Source organism: Numida meleagris, chromosome 5, assembly GCF_002078875.1.
Source record: "Numida meleagris isolate 19003 breed g44 Domestic line chromosome 5, NumMel1.0, whole genome shotgun sequence".
Taxonomy (NCBI): Eukaryota; Metazoa; Chordata; class Aves; order Galliformes; family Numididae; genus Numida; species Numida meleagris.
The window spans coordinates 71,355,071-71,370,911 of record NC_034413.1 but is presented as its reverse complement, the minus strand read 5'-3'; the positions used below and the strand labels follow the sequence as shown (position 1 = coordinate 71,370,911).

Here is a 15,841-nt window from a genome sequence, read left to right as displayed (position 1 = left end):
TACTTTATCATATTGATAATGATGATTTTGCTGACAATGACAGATGAATAAATCTTCAGCTTTTCTGCACATGCTGTTGCATTGATACAGTTTTTCACTTAGGGTTGCAAGTTTTCCACCAAAATCTCTGACCTGATACCTTCACAGTTTTGGCCCAGTTCTGTCAGTAGTTTGACGCTTAGATCCCCTGGATGTGTGGCACCTCAAGGAAATGAAAGATGCAGAAAACTGCAGCATAAATGTCTCTTAATGCTGTTTGTCAGATTTTTAGCCTGAGATTTTTAACATATGGTCCAATAAATGTTGTGTAAGTTTTGTTGCCATTATTAAGGGTGAGGGAGATTGGGACATTTTGGGCCCAAAATAGGGCACTTTCCTCATGACGAGTAGTTGAAGAAAACTGGATCCGTTAGTGTTTTGGAATAACTTTGCTCTTCATCTTTTAGTTCTGTCAAAGAAATGCTACCTTTAATCACAATGAAAGTCTCTAAAATCATATGTTAAAACTATGGAAATTCAGGGACTCATTTTCAGTAGCATCTAGTATACAAATACATGAACTTCTGACATAATCCATAATAAATTGTTAAAGATTGTAGTATGACGTCTGTCTGAATCCCAGTTATCACTTCAGGTCATCTTTAATCCTAGATTTGTAGAAGAAATGTTTTTATCCACATGAACAGTCAGCCAGTACGTGTGTAATTAATTCAGGTGATAGTTCTGCTATTACTACGGTGAAGGGTAGGCTTTTTCCAGTGGATTGAATTGAGGGCCTCACATAGGAAAGCCAAGATGTGTATCTGACTTTGCTGCCGATCAGCTTAGGCAAGGTCATGCACCTTCTCTGAAGGCAACTTCTGTCATATTCAAAGAAGAAATGTTATTCCTTATCTTTGAAAGGGTGCGTACAAATGAGTGAACGTTTGTTTTATTCTTTAAGATTTAAAGTCACAAATACTCTTTTTTGCAGAATACTGGCAATATCCTTCATACTTTGTCTCAGCATACCAGGTATGAATTCAGTATGATCATTCTGTTTTACTATTAATAAATAGAAGAAATTCATTCAATGTCATGTCAATTTTCATGCATTTGTTTTTATTTTTAGATACGTTACCACTTGTGCTTTTGCACCACATAGCCTCTTACTTGCCACGGGTTCAATGGATAAAACTGTGCACATATGGCAACTGGACAGTGAGCAACCCCGTGCAGGTCGGTGTGTGAAGTATTTTCAGCCTGTTCTTTAAGCAACAAGTATTCTCTATTTAAAAGAAAAAAAAAAAGTATACGTAGATATTAGAAGAATATTAACTTCATTCACTTTTTCTGATATTTTCCATTTCCTGCTTTCTGGATAGCATTTAAGATGTGAGTGTTAATTTCCAGAGCATTGAAAGGCTTTTTGAAGATGTATATTTGGCAGGAATTTAAAGAGAAAATAAGCTAATTGAAAACATAATTGTCAACAAGAAATGTAACTTGCTAGTTGCTATAGATGGAAAAAAATAATTCATGTTACGAAATACAGGAGTACCTGAAGTATGTGTAGTACAAATAAATGGATCTTTGTTCAAAGCACCAGAATTAAGTCTGGAATTTGGTCTGCTTTTATAAGGAGATATGACGCTTGATTTTAGTGTCTGCTGACACTTCAGTCTGTAGTTCAATTCTGACAGATATCAGCACCTGAGAGATTAAATTCCTCTAAACTTTGAAAATCAATAAATAAAAACAAACCCAAAGACTGTCCCCCTGTGAAGGAATGTTTAATGAGTATTGCTTTTATCAGATGTTAGGGAATGTGGAATAGTGAGAGCATTTGGAAAATGCTCATTACTTCCATAGTTCTTACTGGTTGGATTTGTTTTTTTCATCCTTCATTGTTTACCGTCTTTTATCTCTCCTTTCCAAAGGAGACACTACAGAAAATGACTCTAAGATGAGGACTGCTGAGAACTGGTCAGAGGATGACGTTTCAGCCTGGCTTTGTGCACAAGGCTTAGCAGAACTTGTTGGGCTTTTCAAAGCAAATAACATTGATGGCAAAGAACTCCTGAATCTTACAAGAGAAAGTCTGACTAATGAATTAAAAATTGGTAAGAGTATAGAAAGCCAAATAGTTCATAATCTTTTGTGTACATATGAAATGTTGGAATGAAAGTAAGTCTCGTGCATGAGTATGCTTTCCTGAAATTGATTTTTATTTCACTACCATTGCTAACTGAAACAAACAAAACTAATGTCGCGTTATCCAAAGTACTGTGTGTTTTCTTTTACCTAGAGACGTAAAATTGCACATTCACCAGCAATGCCATGTTCTTAAGTGGTCTTACCTGCTTTTGTTTCTACTTTTCCTTTTTAGATTTTGTGTCACTAAACTATGTGAAAGTAATTTCACCTTTTGTATAGACTTACTGATTCTGACTTTGGCAATTAGTGTTCTCCATTTTTTCCTGTCAGTTTATAAAAGTGTTATATTTATGATATTATATGGTGAACTACCTTAAATTTAGCGGTGAGATTCTTCAGAGTACAGTTAGCATAGCAGAAAATACAAGATATGTTTTATTTTAGACTTGTTTTGTAGATAAAGCATTTGGTGTTGGTGAGGCTCAAGCAAACCTTACCAACCTCAGGCACTTTGCAATTCATCGGTCATCCTTCTGGTTAATGTTGTCCAGTCACTTTATTGCAAAACTGAAGTTACCTTTTAGAAGGCATCCTAGGCTATGGCATTGTTACCACTCCCTTAATTCTGAAGAAAGAAACTTCTGTATGGTGGACTACTGTGGAGCTTTCAGAATGTTCTCCATTCTTTGTGGCTCGATTTTGGCAAACACATCAGCACCTAATTTACACCTGAGATCAAGCATAACAAAAGGTCAAACCAGTCAAGAAACCCTTCTGAAAGTACATTTCTATTTTATGAAGTTAGCATTCTTCCCTGTAGGCAGACTGCTCCCCTTTTTCTTAATTGTTTTGCATGTGTGCACACCTGTGGTTTTGGTATGTATCAGATCAATATCTCAGTGTATCAGTTAGCTTTGCTAAATTACAGAAATCAACAGAATCGCTGTAAATCTGTCAGGAATTGCCACCGATGAAAGACTCACAGCTTTGTGTTTCTGCATACATGTTCCTTAATGTTGGAGTAGCCCAGAAGCACTGCAGCAATCACCAGCTGAAACTAATCAAGGAATGCTGACTGATGGCTTTACAATCACACTGTCAAGAAAATTTCAAATTATAAATAATAAAATTGATTTGCAAGATCCCATTGGATGTGGCTTTAGACAGCACGTGTTGAATTCAGGCTGAGTATTGGAAGCTGCTCCTTTCTGGCTTTCATTGGCTATAGAAGGATGCAGTGGGGATTAATTGTACATATGAGCTGAAGCAGCTTCAGGATGTTCTTTCCCACCATCAGGTAAAATACTCATTGCTCAGTCTCTGTTCTCAAAACTTAGGTTTTTCATGATGTTTTTTTTCCTGTAGTAGGTATGCTAAGACCCATCATGAGTTTTTAGTATAATGAGTTAGGTTTTCACAGGTATTCAGGCAGCTATAAGAAATGTTTTTAAATGCTCCAATTAAAATCTGTCTTAATAACTTCATTTCTTTCCATTTTTATCAAGTAATTCTGGATTGGAGAATGAGCATAGAAACAGCACTTAGGAGTAGAATTTGAATGTGACTCACTGAGTCGTACCTCTATACTGCAGCAGGAGTAAGCTTCAGGGAAATTGTTCAGTACACATCAAACAGGAAATTGCACATGCTTTGTTAATAAGAAAAAAAATCTTATTTTAAGTGTTCTTTTATAACTTGTTTTCAAGAGATGACCTGGAAAATTCCTTAATTCCCGACTAGAGATTTAATCAGGAGGTAGTTAATTGAAAGTGCAAACGGAATGCAAGAATTTGGCTGCGTGAGAGGAATCTGGGAGAAGTTGCCTTTGTGATAAAGATTGTAGAAGATGTCCTCAAAAAGATACAGTTGCAACTACAGGGTTTGGTTCCTTATTGCCTTTCTTTTCTTTGGTTGTATTCTTAATTTTTCTTGATCTCAGACTGATCCCATAGATCTTTACAATACTGCTGTGCAAACTCAGTTCCTAAGAATACGCATGAGCTTTTTATTTTATTTCAGTACTGTATTTCAATCCTTTCAGTGTCTTAATCCTTATATTTGTCATTAGTTAATCCTTATGGAAATTAGGTACTCAATGAGTTCTTTGCCTCAGTCTTCAATGGCAGCCAGGATTCTCAATGCCTGAACCTGAACCTCTAGGTGGGAACTGGGGGAGCAAATTCCCCTCCCCTGCAAGGATGGCGCAAGGCTGAGACCAACTCATGAGACTGAATGCGTACGCGTATTTGGTGGGGATGGGAGAGTTGAGCTGTGTCTCCTCTGGCATGGCAGTAAATGCAAGAACCAACCTCTCTGCCTGGCATAATGGTGTTTTTCACTCTGCATTCCAATAACTTTTCAGAATCTCTTGGCCTGCGCAGTAAAATCCTCCAGAAGATCGAAGAGCTGCGGATGAAAACGGTCTCTGTTGCTGTTCCTGATGAATTCTTATGCCCTATAACACGGGAGCTCATGAAGGATCCTGTCATTGCAGCAGGTACAACTTCAAGCAATGCTGAATAACGTGAATAGCTTAAGGGTAAAGATGGACACAAAAATCAGGCATATCTTTCTACAATGGGTAAGATAAATTAGGCTAAGTAGCTATTGCAAGAAAACAGAACTGTGGTAAATGTTTGGCCAAACTGCATCTGTGACAGAGAAAAATACAGTACCATGCAATTCCTTTAGTATCAGCTTTACTCACAAAGCCATATAGATGGTTTTTTTAACGCTCTTTTTCTTTTGTGCCTCTGCAAGTATATATTTAAATCCTAATTACAGAGCTGTCTTGGTAAATACACAATGGAATTGTGCATGAGGGAAACAACAGCAAAAAAACCAGACTCACTACTAACTTTACACAACTGTATATATGGCACTTAAAAGGTTGTACAGAAGGTCCCACTTCAGAAAGCTTCAAGAAAAAAAAGTACAATTAAAATGTTTTGTTACTTATGTATTAACAATATTGCACATTTTATGAGGGCTGCTCCAAAAGCAACGCCTCCCATTTTATTTTGTTGGCTCAAAACTTAAGAGGCAGATGTTGGTGGAATGGCAGGAGAAGCTGAACCTTCCCACTAATATTCCATTACGTGTTGTTGCCGTGTGACAGATGGCAGCAGAGGGGCAAATGATCAAATGGTGTCTGACGTGGGAGTGTGGGTTAAACAAAGCTGTCACTGAATTCCTCCAGGTGGAAAAAATGGCTCCCACTGATATTCATAAATGCTTGCTGAATGTTTATGAAGCCCAGAGCACAGCGAGGCCGTGGGTGCTGCATTTCAGCTGAAGTGGTCACCTTGGCTGGCACAGATTTTTATGAGTGCAGCATGCAGCTCTTGTTCATCGCTGGTGAAAATGCAGAGCTAATGGTGGTGACTACGTTGAAAAATAGTGTTTTGTAGCTGAGAATCTGCTCTATCAGGTCTTGCTGTTGTGCTCAATAGCTGTTGTAGTTTCCATGGAAATAAACAGGAGGCATTACTTTTGGAGCAACTTACTTTTGTATACATGGCCCACGACTGTTCTTATTCACTAAATCAAGCCCAGGCAAGTCAAGGGTTGGTTCAAAAGAGATGGAACAATTTCACATGTCCTGTGTCATCCCCACCCCATCATTTACTGCAGGAACCAAATTTTGATCTCAATACTGCTGTATAAACTGTTACTGTCATACATTCAACTACATAGTTTTTCTACATCTCAATTCTCTTATTTGGAAATACTGATTCCCTTCTAGCTCTTATATATGTAAAGTAATTACTGTGTAACAGTGCCCGGTTGTCTATAATGCAAGCTGTTGGTGATGGTTTCTTTGCAGATGGGTATTCCTATGAAAAGGAGGCAATGGAAAACTGGATCAGCAATGAAAGACGATCTAGTCCCATGACAAATCTTCCTCTTCACAGTCTTGTGCTTACACCCAATAGGACACTGAAAATGGCCATCAGCCGCTGGCTGGAGACTCAGCAGAAATGTGGTGAAACCACTCCGCTGTGAAGCTGTTTACTAAAATGAAGGTAAATGTCATTGGATGGAGCTAGAGGAGATATCTGTGTCAGAAACACTGGGAAAGAAAAAAGTTCTCTTCTTTCCTGGCTGTCACTTTTAACGGTTGTGCTAAATGAGCATTTTCATTGTTGGAAGCTCCTAAAAAAAATTTCTGAACATTTTTTTTAAGTTATTTGTTATTTTACTCTGTGGTATTTCTGTTAAAGAAATCAAACACTCAGATTCACCATTTTTCAAATAAATTTTCTTAAATTTTTTTCTACATTTATGAGTTTTTGAGTCTTCGTTTTGCAAGGTGAGTCTCAAAGTACGGAATTTGTATTTTATTTGTTTTTTTTATTAGAAAAAGCCTATCTCCCTGTTTGTGAATTTGAACGTGCATTTGGGAAAGCTGGGAGAGAATGCTTCCTGAACTGTCAGTGACTGCGTCTCACACAGCTGTAATAATAACTTTTATTTTGTATGGAAAAAATACAGTAGCTGTGCAAAAATAGAACTACAGGACAAGAATAATATAACTTGTACAAAATATGAAAGAAATAGTAAGCAATAAATAAGCAAAAGCATAATAAGGTGAACTCAGGAAAGAATTTATAAAAATGCATACAGCTGTTTACAATGTACATACACCACTGTACACACACGAGACCTGAAAAGTGACAGCCTCAGACTGAGCACTCCAGCCCCACGGCAGTCAGAAATGTCACTGCATCTGTTCAGTTTCCAAACGTTCTTGCCCCTATAAAACCTCATTTCTGCTGAAAAAACTCCACAACTTCATCCTATAAAGTAAATGCACATACGCTTTTCCTCCAACTTTCATCTGCATTCCATTTCTTGGGTTTCCTATCAAAATACGTAGCATTTCATTGCTGTACCTTTTTTAATGAATAAACAGGCAATATATAATTTTGCTTTAAAATAGCACCCAAAGGTGATTAGGTAAACTATATAAAGTGCGGGTATCGTTAACATGCCGTAATATAGTGTTACTCAGTGCAATAACCAATATGGTCAAAGCCTTTCAATACACATGCAGATGTTACTGTTTATTTTACTTGATTTCTCCCTGTTACTAAAAATAGTTCTATTTACATGTCAAAACATGGCTGCTTTGAGTTTACTCATACACAAATTTCGCTACCTAAATGTACATCATGCAACTCAAATTAGAGCCCACTAGAAAAGTGATAAAATACTATCTTTGATTAAAAAAAAAGTACATATACAGATCTGAAGAGTACGCAGCATCTATTTTCTTAACACTGTTTTGAGAAGTAAGCACTTAAGCATTATAGAGGCACAATTATTGTGTAAGTGATGAGATGCAATACAACCAAAAGCCAAGATTAAAGCCCTATGGAGAAGTTAAATGTATGTATATATATATATGTATACACACATACACACACACACACACGTGTGTATATATATGTGTGTGTGTGTGTATATGTATTTTCAGGGGGTAACGTTTAATGGAAAGACCACATGAGGTCCTAGTTTGGTGGACTGATTGACTGATGGACCCTGGTTGACTCTTCCTACACAAATTTGCTACTCCAGTTTCTGATTGGCCTGTGTCAGTATGAACAGCTTATAAGTGGTCGTATCCCACAAAGTACTGGTCAACATGGGCTGAGTAGGCAGACTCCCACACAGCCAGCTACTGTGCCACTACAGAGGGAATACCCTATGATGTTATAAGCAAAGTTTTACAACTATGTACTATACAAAATATTTACACATTTGATTCAATAAATGATCGCTTTGGTTTTGTGGAGGTGACGTGGCTTAAATGACCTTCCTTATTGATGTGAGATTGTTGTTTTGATGGTGCATCTGGGTATAAATGCAGAACTTGTTTTGGTGCTCTGCTGTCTTGACAGTAGGCAGATGTTTGACACTTCAGCTCCTCGTGTGCTTTAGCTTGCATACCATTCTGGTTGCTCTCTCCTGGGACAGAAACAGTGGAGGAAGTTTTAGTTTGAGAGTGTTTGACTGAGAACTGCTCAAAAGTAGAAGACTGAATGCTCCCAGAAGAAACATTTGTTGATAATCCATCTGAGGCCTGAGAATGCCAAGAGCGACTGGACTGATTATTTTGCTGCTGAAACCTTGCAGTCTTATCCATGATTCCCATAAACGGCGTATTGCGAGGTCTGTGTTCAGCAGCAGCACCATGAACTTGATTAACTTTGTTCTCCTTGATTCGAACGTCTGGCCCTAGCCCCTTCATGCTATCTGAAAAACTACTCGCTGAAGTTAAGCTGCTGGTTGAGCCGGTGAGAATCATACTGCTGGATGGAGAACCAGAAGAGACAGCACTGGGCACAGGGCTTTGCTGTCGTGCTTCACTGAAATTCATTTGAAATGGGGCTGTTGATGGGTCAGTGGTTTTAGATTTCTTTGCAAAAGAGTGCTGTGAATGCGAACACTGGCTGGACGTAAACTTCTCATTGTACAGCTCAGAACTAGCACCTGTGGAAACACTTCCAGCTGATGATGTGCTTGTCCCCTCCAAATGCTGAATTTTAGAGTGTCGGACTGGCAAAGGACTTTGGGAAAGATGCTGAAAGGGTGCTGGTGTCTTTGTATTACACTGGCTGCTTCCCAGTTTTGATCCAGGCTGGATGGAGCTCAAGTGTTGATTAGTTTTTACAATCTGTGCTTGCTTTGTTGGCTGCATGATCAAGCCTGGCTCTCTCAAATATTTATTGCCTGTTCTGCCTTGAGGGGACACGGGTCTCACTTTCTGCTGAGCACTGTCCTGAAGGTGTCTAGTGTATGATGAAGCAGCTAAGGAATGTTGCAGCTTTTGTGGAGAGGAAACGGATTCATCAGGGTGCGGTAGTTCTTCCTCTCTTTCTTGAAGACTGAAGTTCTCATTCACACCTTGAATAACATCCTCCTCATTGTCGGAGTTGTTACTTTGCTGTCCTGACTGTGGACATTGATGCTTCTGTTGTTGCGTTCTCTGGAACTGCTTACATTCCTCTTCTACTCGAGCCAGAAGACGTTTAATTTCTTGATTGCTAGGACACAGTTTTGTGGCTTCATGTAAGTCAGCAAGAGCAGCAAGTAACTTTCTGTATGAAAAAGACCCCAGAATCTATTAATAAAAACCTGGGACAAGTTTGAGTTTCAGCACTGCTTACTAAGAAATACCATTTTCAGAGAGATGTTCTGATTTGTCATCTCCTGCTAGCTGTGGTGAAAAGATAAGAATTGTATAGTCTCCAACCCAGGAAGTTCTACAGTGGAAGCACAGACCTGGTCCTAAGCCCTTGCTCTTGCATCCAGAGACTCATCTGGAAGGCAGCAGAAATCAACTAGGAACTGAAGCACCATCTCAAGAGCCCCTTACTGTTATCTTCACAGGAGGTAACTAGCTAAACTCTGCTCTATGTCAGCTTCTTGTTCTGCTTTTCCCTGGCACTGCTGACCCAAGGAGTGTGGGTGCCCCATCCCTGGAGGTGCCCAAGGCCACGGATGGGGACAGGGGCAGCCTGAGCTGTTGGGGGGCAGCCAGCCCATGGCAGGACTGGGGCTGGGGGAGCCTTGGAGTCCCTTCCACCACAACAATACTATGGTTCTACGATTCTATGAAATAGGGGTACCTCTCCTCAGCCATTACACTTTTGTAATTTTGCAACTTAAGGAGACAGTTTGTCCTCTCTCCCATTGTTATCCTGAATTGCTAATGATTCAGTATATCCTGTCCTGTGTTCTGCCACCTGAGTATTCTTGGTGCCAATCAGTGCATAGCTGGAGGATGGTGGTGCACTGTTGACAAAATCATGCTGAGTCATATAGTATAGCAGTCCTACTCATGCTTACATTTAAAATAACTCACTTCGTATCTATTTATTTCTACCTACTTTCTGGTCTGCCTAATAATTACCTAAATGAGTATTCGATATTGCTTTTTGGGCTTGGTTGGTTTTAACTGTTAGAAAGACCTAATACACATGGAAACTGCACAAAGAAAATAATTTTTTCTTTCTAAATTCCAACTACAACTAATGGAAAAGCACTTACAGAAAGTGTTACAAAGTTAGAAAAAATGTACGTGGACTTACGAACAGGATCACCCAGTACCTGCTGTTCCTTTTGGCTCTCGCTCGAGCGTAATAGGCTTCGTAAGACTTGGGCTTCAAATCCAGCGCTTTGGTAGCGAACTCTTCAGCCATACCGAAGTCCTAATGATTTAAACAAACGTTCTCATTGTACACTGACAATAAAAGAAAGCCGTGTGCTCTTCATTCATAGTACCACTTCAAAAAGTGCAGAGAGCTTATCCAGTATAGAAAGTAACCTTTGTCAGTAAGGAAGAGCAACCATTTTCATAAAGACCAGGAGCAGGCCGCATCGTGGTAACATTTTCTCTAAAGTCTAACAGAAACTGACTCTGAAGCATTTCAGCAGCGGTGTTATATGGTTGTTTCCAAGCCGCAGATGTTAAACCATGAGCAAGGTAAGTGACCCCCTCAGACAGAGGCGCTCTGAAATGCTCTTTGAAAAAAGAAAGAATAAAGACCTAGGATTTAGAGAAAAAAAGAAAAAAAAATCTTAAATGAGTTATACTAGTCCAGAGCCTTCTACAACGAGGTTTGTGTCAGTTTTAAAGAAAAACTGCAGTAGATCAAACGTATTTGGTCTTAATTGAACAAGAACAAAAAATAGTTTAGCAAATTCACAATTAAACCAAAGACCGGAATTTGCAAAGCAGGACGGGCAGGGGGCGATGATGGCCATGGAAAGATGAAGCCAGTCTAAATTTTAAAACACCCATGGTCAGAACAGGAAAGGTTTATCGTGAAAAAACCACAAAACAACGCATGAGAGTATATAAAAAGAACCTCCTCCTTTCCTCCCTCTCTCATTGGTCACGGAGTCACTTCCAGCTGTTAGTGTGAGGCAACTGAAAAACCCCATCTGACCTAGGGAGGCGGCTGGAGACTGCAGTTCTAACAGAAAGTGAAGGAAAAGTGCTGCTGTGCAAGGCAGTGCCACAGTTGTCTCCATAAATCCTCCACATCCGTGTTGAAATGCTCCTGAAATTGAAATGGATGCCACGAACATCTTGGACGGCTAGGGAATTAAGAAGTCCATGTCTGAAAAGAAGGAACTGTACGAGGTGTATTCATACAATTGCAAGGTTTACCTCTAATGGTCATTCAGGTTCTTTCTTACCAGCCATCTGCTACCCTGCTGAAGGTACAAAAGGAACAACTAACACATACCACCAAGCTGCAGAAGCAGGCAATTACGCTGTTTGATAATGAATGCTGGTGGCAGCAGCAGCATTTTCCATTTAGTCCTTTAAAAGTACCAAGCATGTCCAGCAGTTTGTTATTGCAAAATAATGGTAACATAAGAACAGCTGTGATAGTTCCCCCCCCATCTTAAGAACTGTCCCAGTTTGTTCACACAACTAAGCCCCAAAATAGGACACTGTGAAAAGAATTCTAAAATAGAAAAAAAAAAAAACAAAACCAACCATGTCCAGTGTTTGGACAATGTACCAATGTTTGTTAAGCGAGAAATCCTAATACTTGGCCACGTCCAAACGCTTTGGAGGAGTCTGCACATCCTGCCCTTTCTGCCTTTTGAGCTCATTGTGACCATGGAGAGCCACAGGAGCACAGCAGCAGCAACGTGTACCACAAGCTGTCAACAATGTGGTAGAATAGATGTCTGAGATTCCCAGTGCTAGAGAAGCAACAGATTAAAATCAAGTGCTTACATTTGTTTTTCGGCGACATCGTGATAAATTTAAGTACAATGAAACTCTCATCTCATTGAATGCTTTCATTTCTTCTCCAAATCCTTCCCTCGGAAACTTCCTCAAGGCATACTGATAGCGCTGTGCTGCTTCTTTCATCTTGCCTTTCTACACATTTAGGGAATAAGAAGTTTTTTCAGAAACTCGTATTATTACAATGCTGTTGCAATGTAACCACATTCATATTTGACATCTACCAACATATACTCTTCGTGCAGAAAACAAAGAGCTAGACTTTAAACATATATGTATCTATTTGTAATATATATGTATACTGCACTTACACACAGGCACTGTAAGAGAACTGAAGAGGTAATGAGAGTTGGTGTTTCTTTCTAAACTCAGTACTTTTAATGACATTTCACCAGGACACCACTTACATTAATACATACTACTTGTACCGGAACAATTCTTCAGGTATGTGTATGCTACAATTCCTAATTTCATTTACTTATTAAAGCGAGCAGTCAAATACCTGATGATATAGTTTATTAAAGCTCTAACATATTTCTAACAGAGTATATCCTTAATCAGAAATGGTGTACCCTCCATCAGGTGGTGCTACCACAGTATAAGCTGTGGAGGTGGTGGGGGCAGGATGAGGAAAAGGAACTGGTGCAGCCCAGCTCCTCCCAGCTTCACCTTGGTGTCTCAGCCATGATTACTAGCTGGAGGGCTGAATGCAGGAATATAAAAGTAGTAAAGGATTGCCCCCCCCGCACCACCCCACTTCATAACAAAGGTTGAATAAGAAAGGTAATCCACCCCTCAGGACTACCTCAATGATCCACACTTACATTGGAAATACTTAGACTTTCCCAGAGATGGAGAATAATTCCATAACAAGCTGAAGATTTGAGACAGTTTTGCTAAAACCACTGACATCTTCCTGTTATGTTGAGTAAATTTTTTAGCTGTCAGATGACAGCAGTTTTCTCTTTATGGATACTACAGAATCACAAAACCACGGAATGGTTGGGCTGGAAGGGACCCCTCGGCCCCCAGCCCCACATCTGCCATGGGCTGGCTGCCCCCAGCTCAGGCTGCTCAGGGCCCATCCACGGCCTGGGGCTCCTCCAGGGATGGGCACCACAACTCGGGGCAGTGCCAGGGCCTCACGGCCTTGGCAGTCAGTGAAGAATTTTCTCCTAAGGAGATTCACTTCTCTTCATAAACATTGCTGCTTTTTATCTAATTACTTTCAGCATTCAAAGTACCCAACATTTAGTGTTGAAACTGACATGGAAAATATTCAAGGTTTATCTTTCTTGCTTATGTTATTCAACTGGAGAGATGAGAAGTAATTGCTGATGCTGGAAGCATGCTGTCTTAGTTTTGTGATTTTTGTTACCGCTATTCCACATCATAACATCATACAGCGCCCTGGGAGTTAAGGAGTTAATGCTCCAGTTCCATGGATTGTCGACAGTTCTGTTTTACCTGTCTCAGAAAAGAACGAACGAACTACAGAGCCCAGAAGGCTTCACTGTTTGTTTTCCATTCGGAGGGAAAGATAAAACTGTTTGGGAGTCACGAGACGTCCCCTTCTTTTTCTGCTTGTCTCTGCGCTGTGCGCTCCCTGGCCGTCTCACCTTCAGCAGTGAAGTAATGCCTTTGGTTTTGGACACTCTCATTTTATTTGACGTACTAGCTTCCATTCCAATGACACTGTATTGTATTGTGTTAGCTCACATTCCGCTATCATATTTAGTGAATTAGTTTCCTCCCTTAGCTCGCTGCCGCCGTTTTGTTTCTCAGCCCATCTCGGGGCATGGGTCTGTGCGTTCCCCGCCCCCATGTCGTCACAGAACCAGGCCGAACCTCGTCACGCACTCAGACATGTTACTCTGCAAGATACCCACTCATTCTAAACACTTTGGCAAACAAATAAATCCAAGTGTATTTGACAAAGTTTCATAAGCTAGATGATGTACCACAGCTCTAGCAAGTCATTCAAATCACTATAATAAAATTAAGTGGTCTACAGAAGATACCAGCAGGGATTTGAACTTCTTGTAACAAACCGCAAAGCATGTTACTGCCAACCCTGCTGTGTCCATCTCTGGTCTCAGAATCTAGGCAGGGTCCAACGTGCTCAGTGACTCGAGGAGAACCTGAAGTAAAACGGAGCGGTGCTGGTGACACCGCGGGTGGACCCTGAGGAAGCAGCGAGTCACATTTAACACACTGCTAAACTAGTGTGGCACAGGAGGGGCCTCTCAGGAATGAGAGAATTGCCTTTGCAGTGTGAACCCTGATATCCTTTAGGCCTGAATGATGTCCCACCCTTAGAAGTACCTGCTTGGATATGAAGTTCTAAACTCATCTCAGGATCAATGAACTTGATAAATGATCCAGATGTATTCATAAGACTCCTGCACAGAGTTTGGAAGATTTTAAGAAGGTTCACCCTGATTTGTGATGGCAAGGTCTGAAGGGTGCCTCTCCTCCCTAATGCAAAGCCATCACAAATCAGAGTTAAGATGGCAGGTATTTGAGGGCCCTCATTAAAAAACCACTATGCAATTTACAAACCTTGTGGCTACAACAGATTTTCAATAATACCCATATAAGCCACTCAGCTCTGCACTGCAACAGTTCACAACAGCAATCCCACTCTTCTGAGCAGAATATCATGACTAGTAAAAAGAACACATCAAGAGATCTGTCACTCTCCTCATTCTGTATTTAAACAGCGTGCAAAAGAACACTGCCCTGAGGAAAAGCCTGGATGTTAGTGAATTCAACAAGGTGCTTACATTCTGAGCTGCTCCTAAGAAACAACTGACTGATGAGTGTCCACAGAGCACTTGGTCAACTGAAAGAAAACGTATTTATTTATTAACTGCCTGGTTGGTTTTCTGTTGTTGTTTTGTTTTTACTCATTTTAAATGATTCTTGCCCAGGGTCCTCAAGGCTTCCTGATCTCATACCCAACGTGAGAGGATGTGCAAGTACTCATCTTATTTGAACAGAAAAGGCAGTATAAGAGAACGTCAATCTACCTTCAAACAGAAATCCAATTACAGAGTACTGCTATCAGAAAAAAAAAAAAAAAAGACCTACTTTGTACAGTATGTTTCCTTCTTCCATCAGTTTCTGCAGCAGAATAAGGAGAATATCTGGTTTTGAGGTGGCCATTGCCCAAGCTGCATTTCCTGAAAGTTAAATTGTAAGAATCTGACAAAGTAGAAAAAAATTGTTTCTGATAACTGTTCACACTGGAAGGCCTACATGAAACAATTACCTTTATTATCTGTGTGTGCATATATTTAACACAAATTTATGTCCATACCTGTCCCCTACCATCCCACATAGCTAGCAGTCAAATACTAAATGGTGCAATTCTTTTTACCCATGGCCTACAGGACAGTATGAAAGTCCACTGTGAAGCATAAGCCTACACAGGGACCTGTGTTTAATCATACTTAGTAACCAAATAAACATACATTATGATTTAAAGGTACAGCAGATTCAGCTGTCATTATGTTGATAGCTGCAATATATACCTGCCTATAATACATGATTCAGATTTTTTTTTTGCCTACTCCTTGCAAAAATGTACAATTCTAAAATTTATTAACATAATGTTACTTAGATGTAAAATTTCTTCACCTATATCAGTAATACTGTCAGAATTAAGGCACGCTAATAGCATAATCATTATTTTCTTATGACAGAGTAACCATGCAAAGATTAACTCCTCAGGGCCTCTTAATAAACAAACGTGAAAGGAGCAGAATAGGTCTGCTGCTATTTCCTCACTTCTGAAGTGAGTCTTGAGTGAGTATCTTTAAAAGATGGAAAGATGCTTGCTTCTCAAGCTGGCATCTGCAAACCAAAGTAGCGTGTACTTCAAGAATTATTTATTCAATCTCCTTTACAGAAGTGACAACAATTCTA

At 39.8% G+C, this 15,841-nt stretch overlaps 2 protein-coding genes across 9 annotated transcripts in view; one reads left to right on the top strand and one right to left on the bottom strand.

Annotated features, from left to right (window-relative positions):
• The window catches only part of WDSUB1 (WD repeat, sterile alpha motif and U-box domain containing 1), a 28,922-nt gene that overhangs the window by 10,265 nt on the left and 2,816 nt on the right, over positions 1-15,841 (top strand). For 4 of the 5 annotated variants that reach the window (XM_021397625.1, XM_021397627.1, XM_021397629.1 and 1 more), the window contains 5 exons: positions 974-1,014; positions 1,112-1,218; positions 1,920-2,102; positions 4,499-4,633; positions 5,963-6,417. In XM_021397625.1, coding sequence (XP_021253300.1) covers positions 974-1,014; positions 1,112-1,218; positions 1,920-2,102; positions 4,499-4,633; positions 5,963-6,141 — 645 coding nt within the window. In that variant the 3' untranslated portion in view covers positions 6,142-6,417. Of the gene's footprint in view, positions 1-973; positions 1,015-1,111; positions 1,219-1,919; positions 2,103-4,498; positions 4,634-5,962; positions 6,418-15,841 lie in introns of those variants that run through there. The other variant, XM_021397626.1, reaches the window with a different exon arrangement.
• Positions 6,593-15,841, bottom strand: part of TANC1 (tetratricopeptide repeat, ankyrin repeat and coiled-coil containing 1) — a 74,043-nt gene continuing 64,794 nt past the window's right edge. For all 4 annotated transcript variants that reach the window (XM_021397622.1, XM_021397623.1, XM_021397621.1 and 1 more), the window contains 4 exons: positions 15,005-15,096; positions 11,900-12,046; positions 10,252-10,352; positions 6,593-9,239 (listed from right to left, as the gene is read on the bottom strand). In XM_021397622.1, the coding sequence (XP_021253297.1) occupies positions 7,892-9,239; positions 10,252-10,352; positions 11,900-12,046; positions 15,005-15,096 (1,688 nt within the window). In that variant the 3' untranslated portion in view covers positions 6,593-7,891. The remainder of the gene's footprint in view (positions 9,240-10,251; positions 10,353-11,899; positions 12,047-15,004; positions 15,097-15,841) is intronic.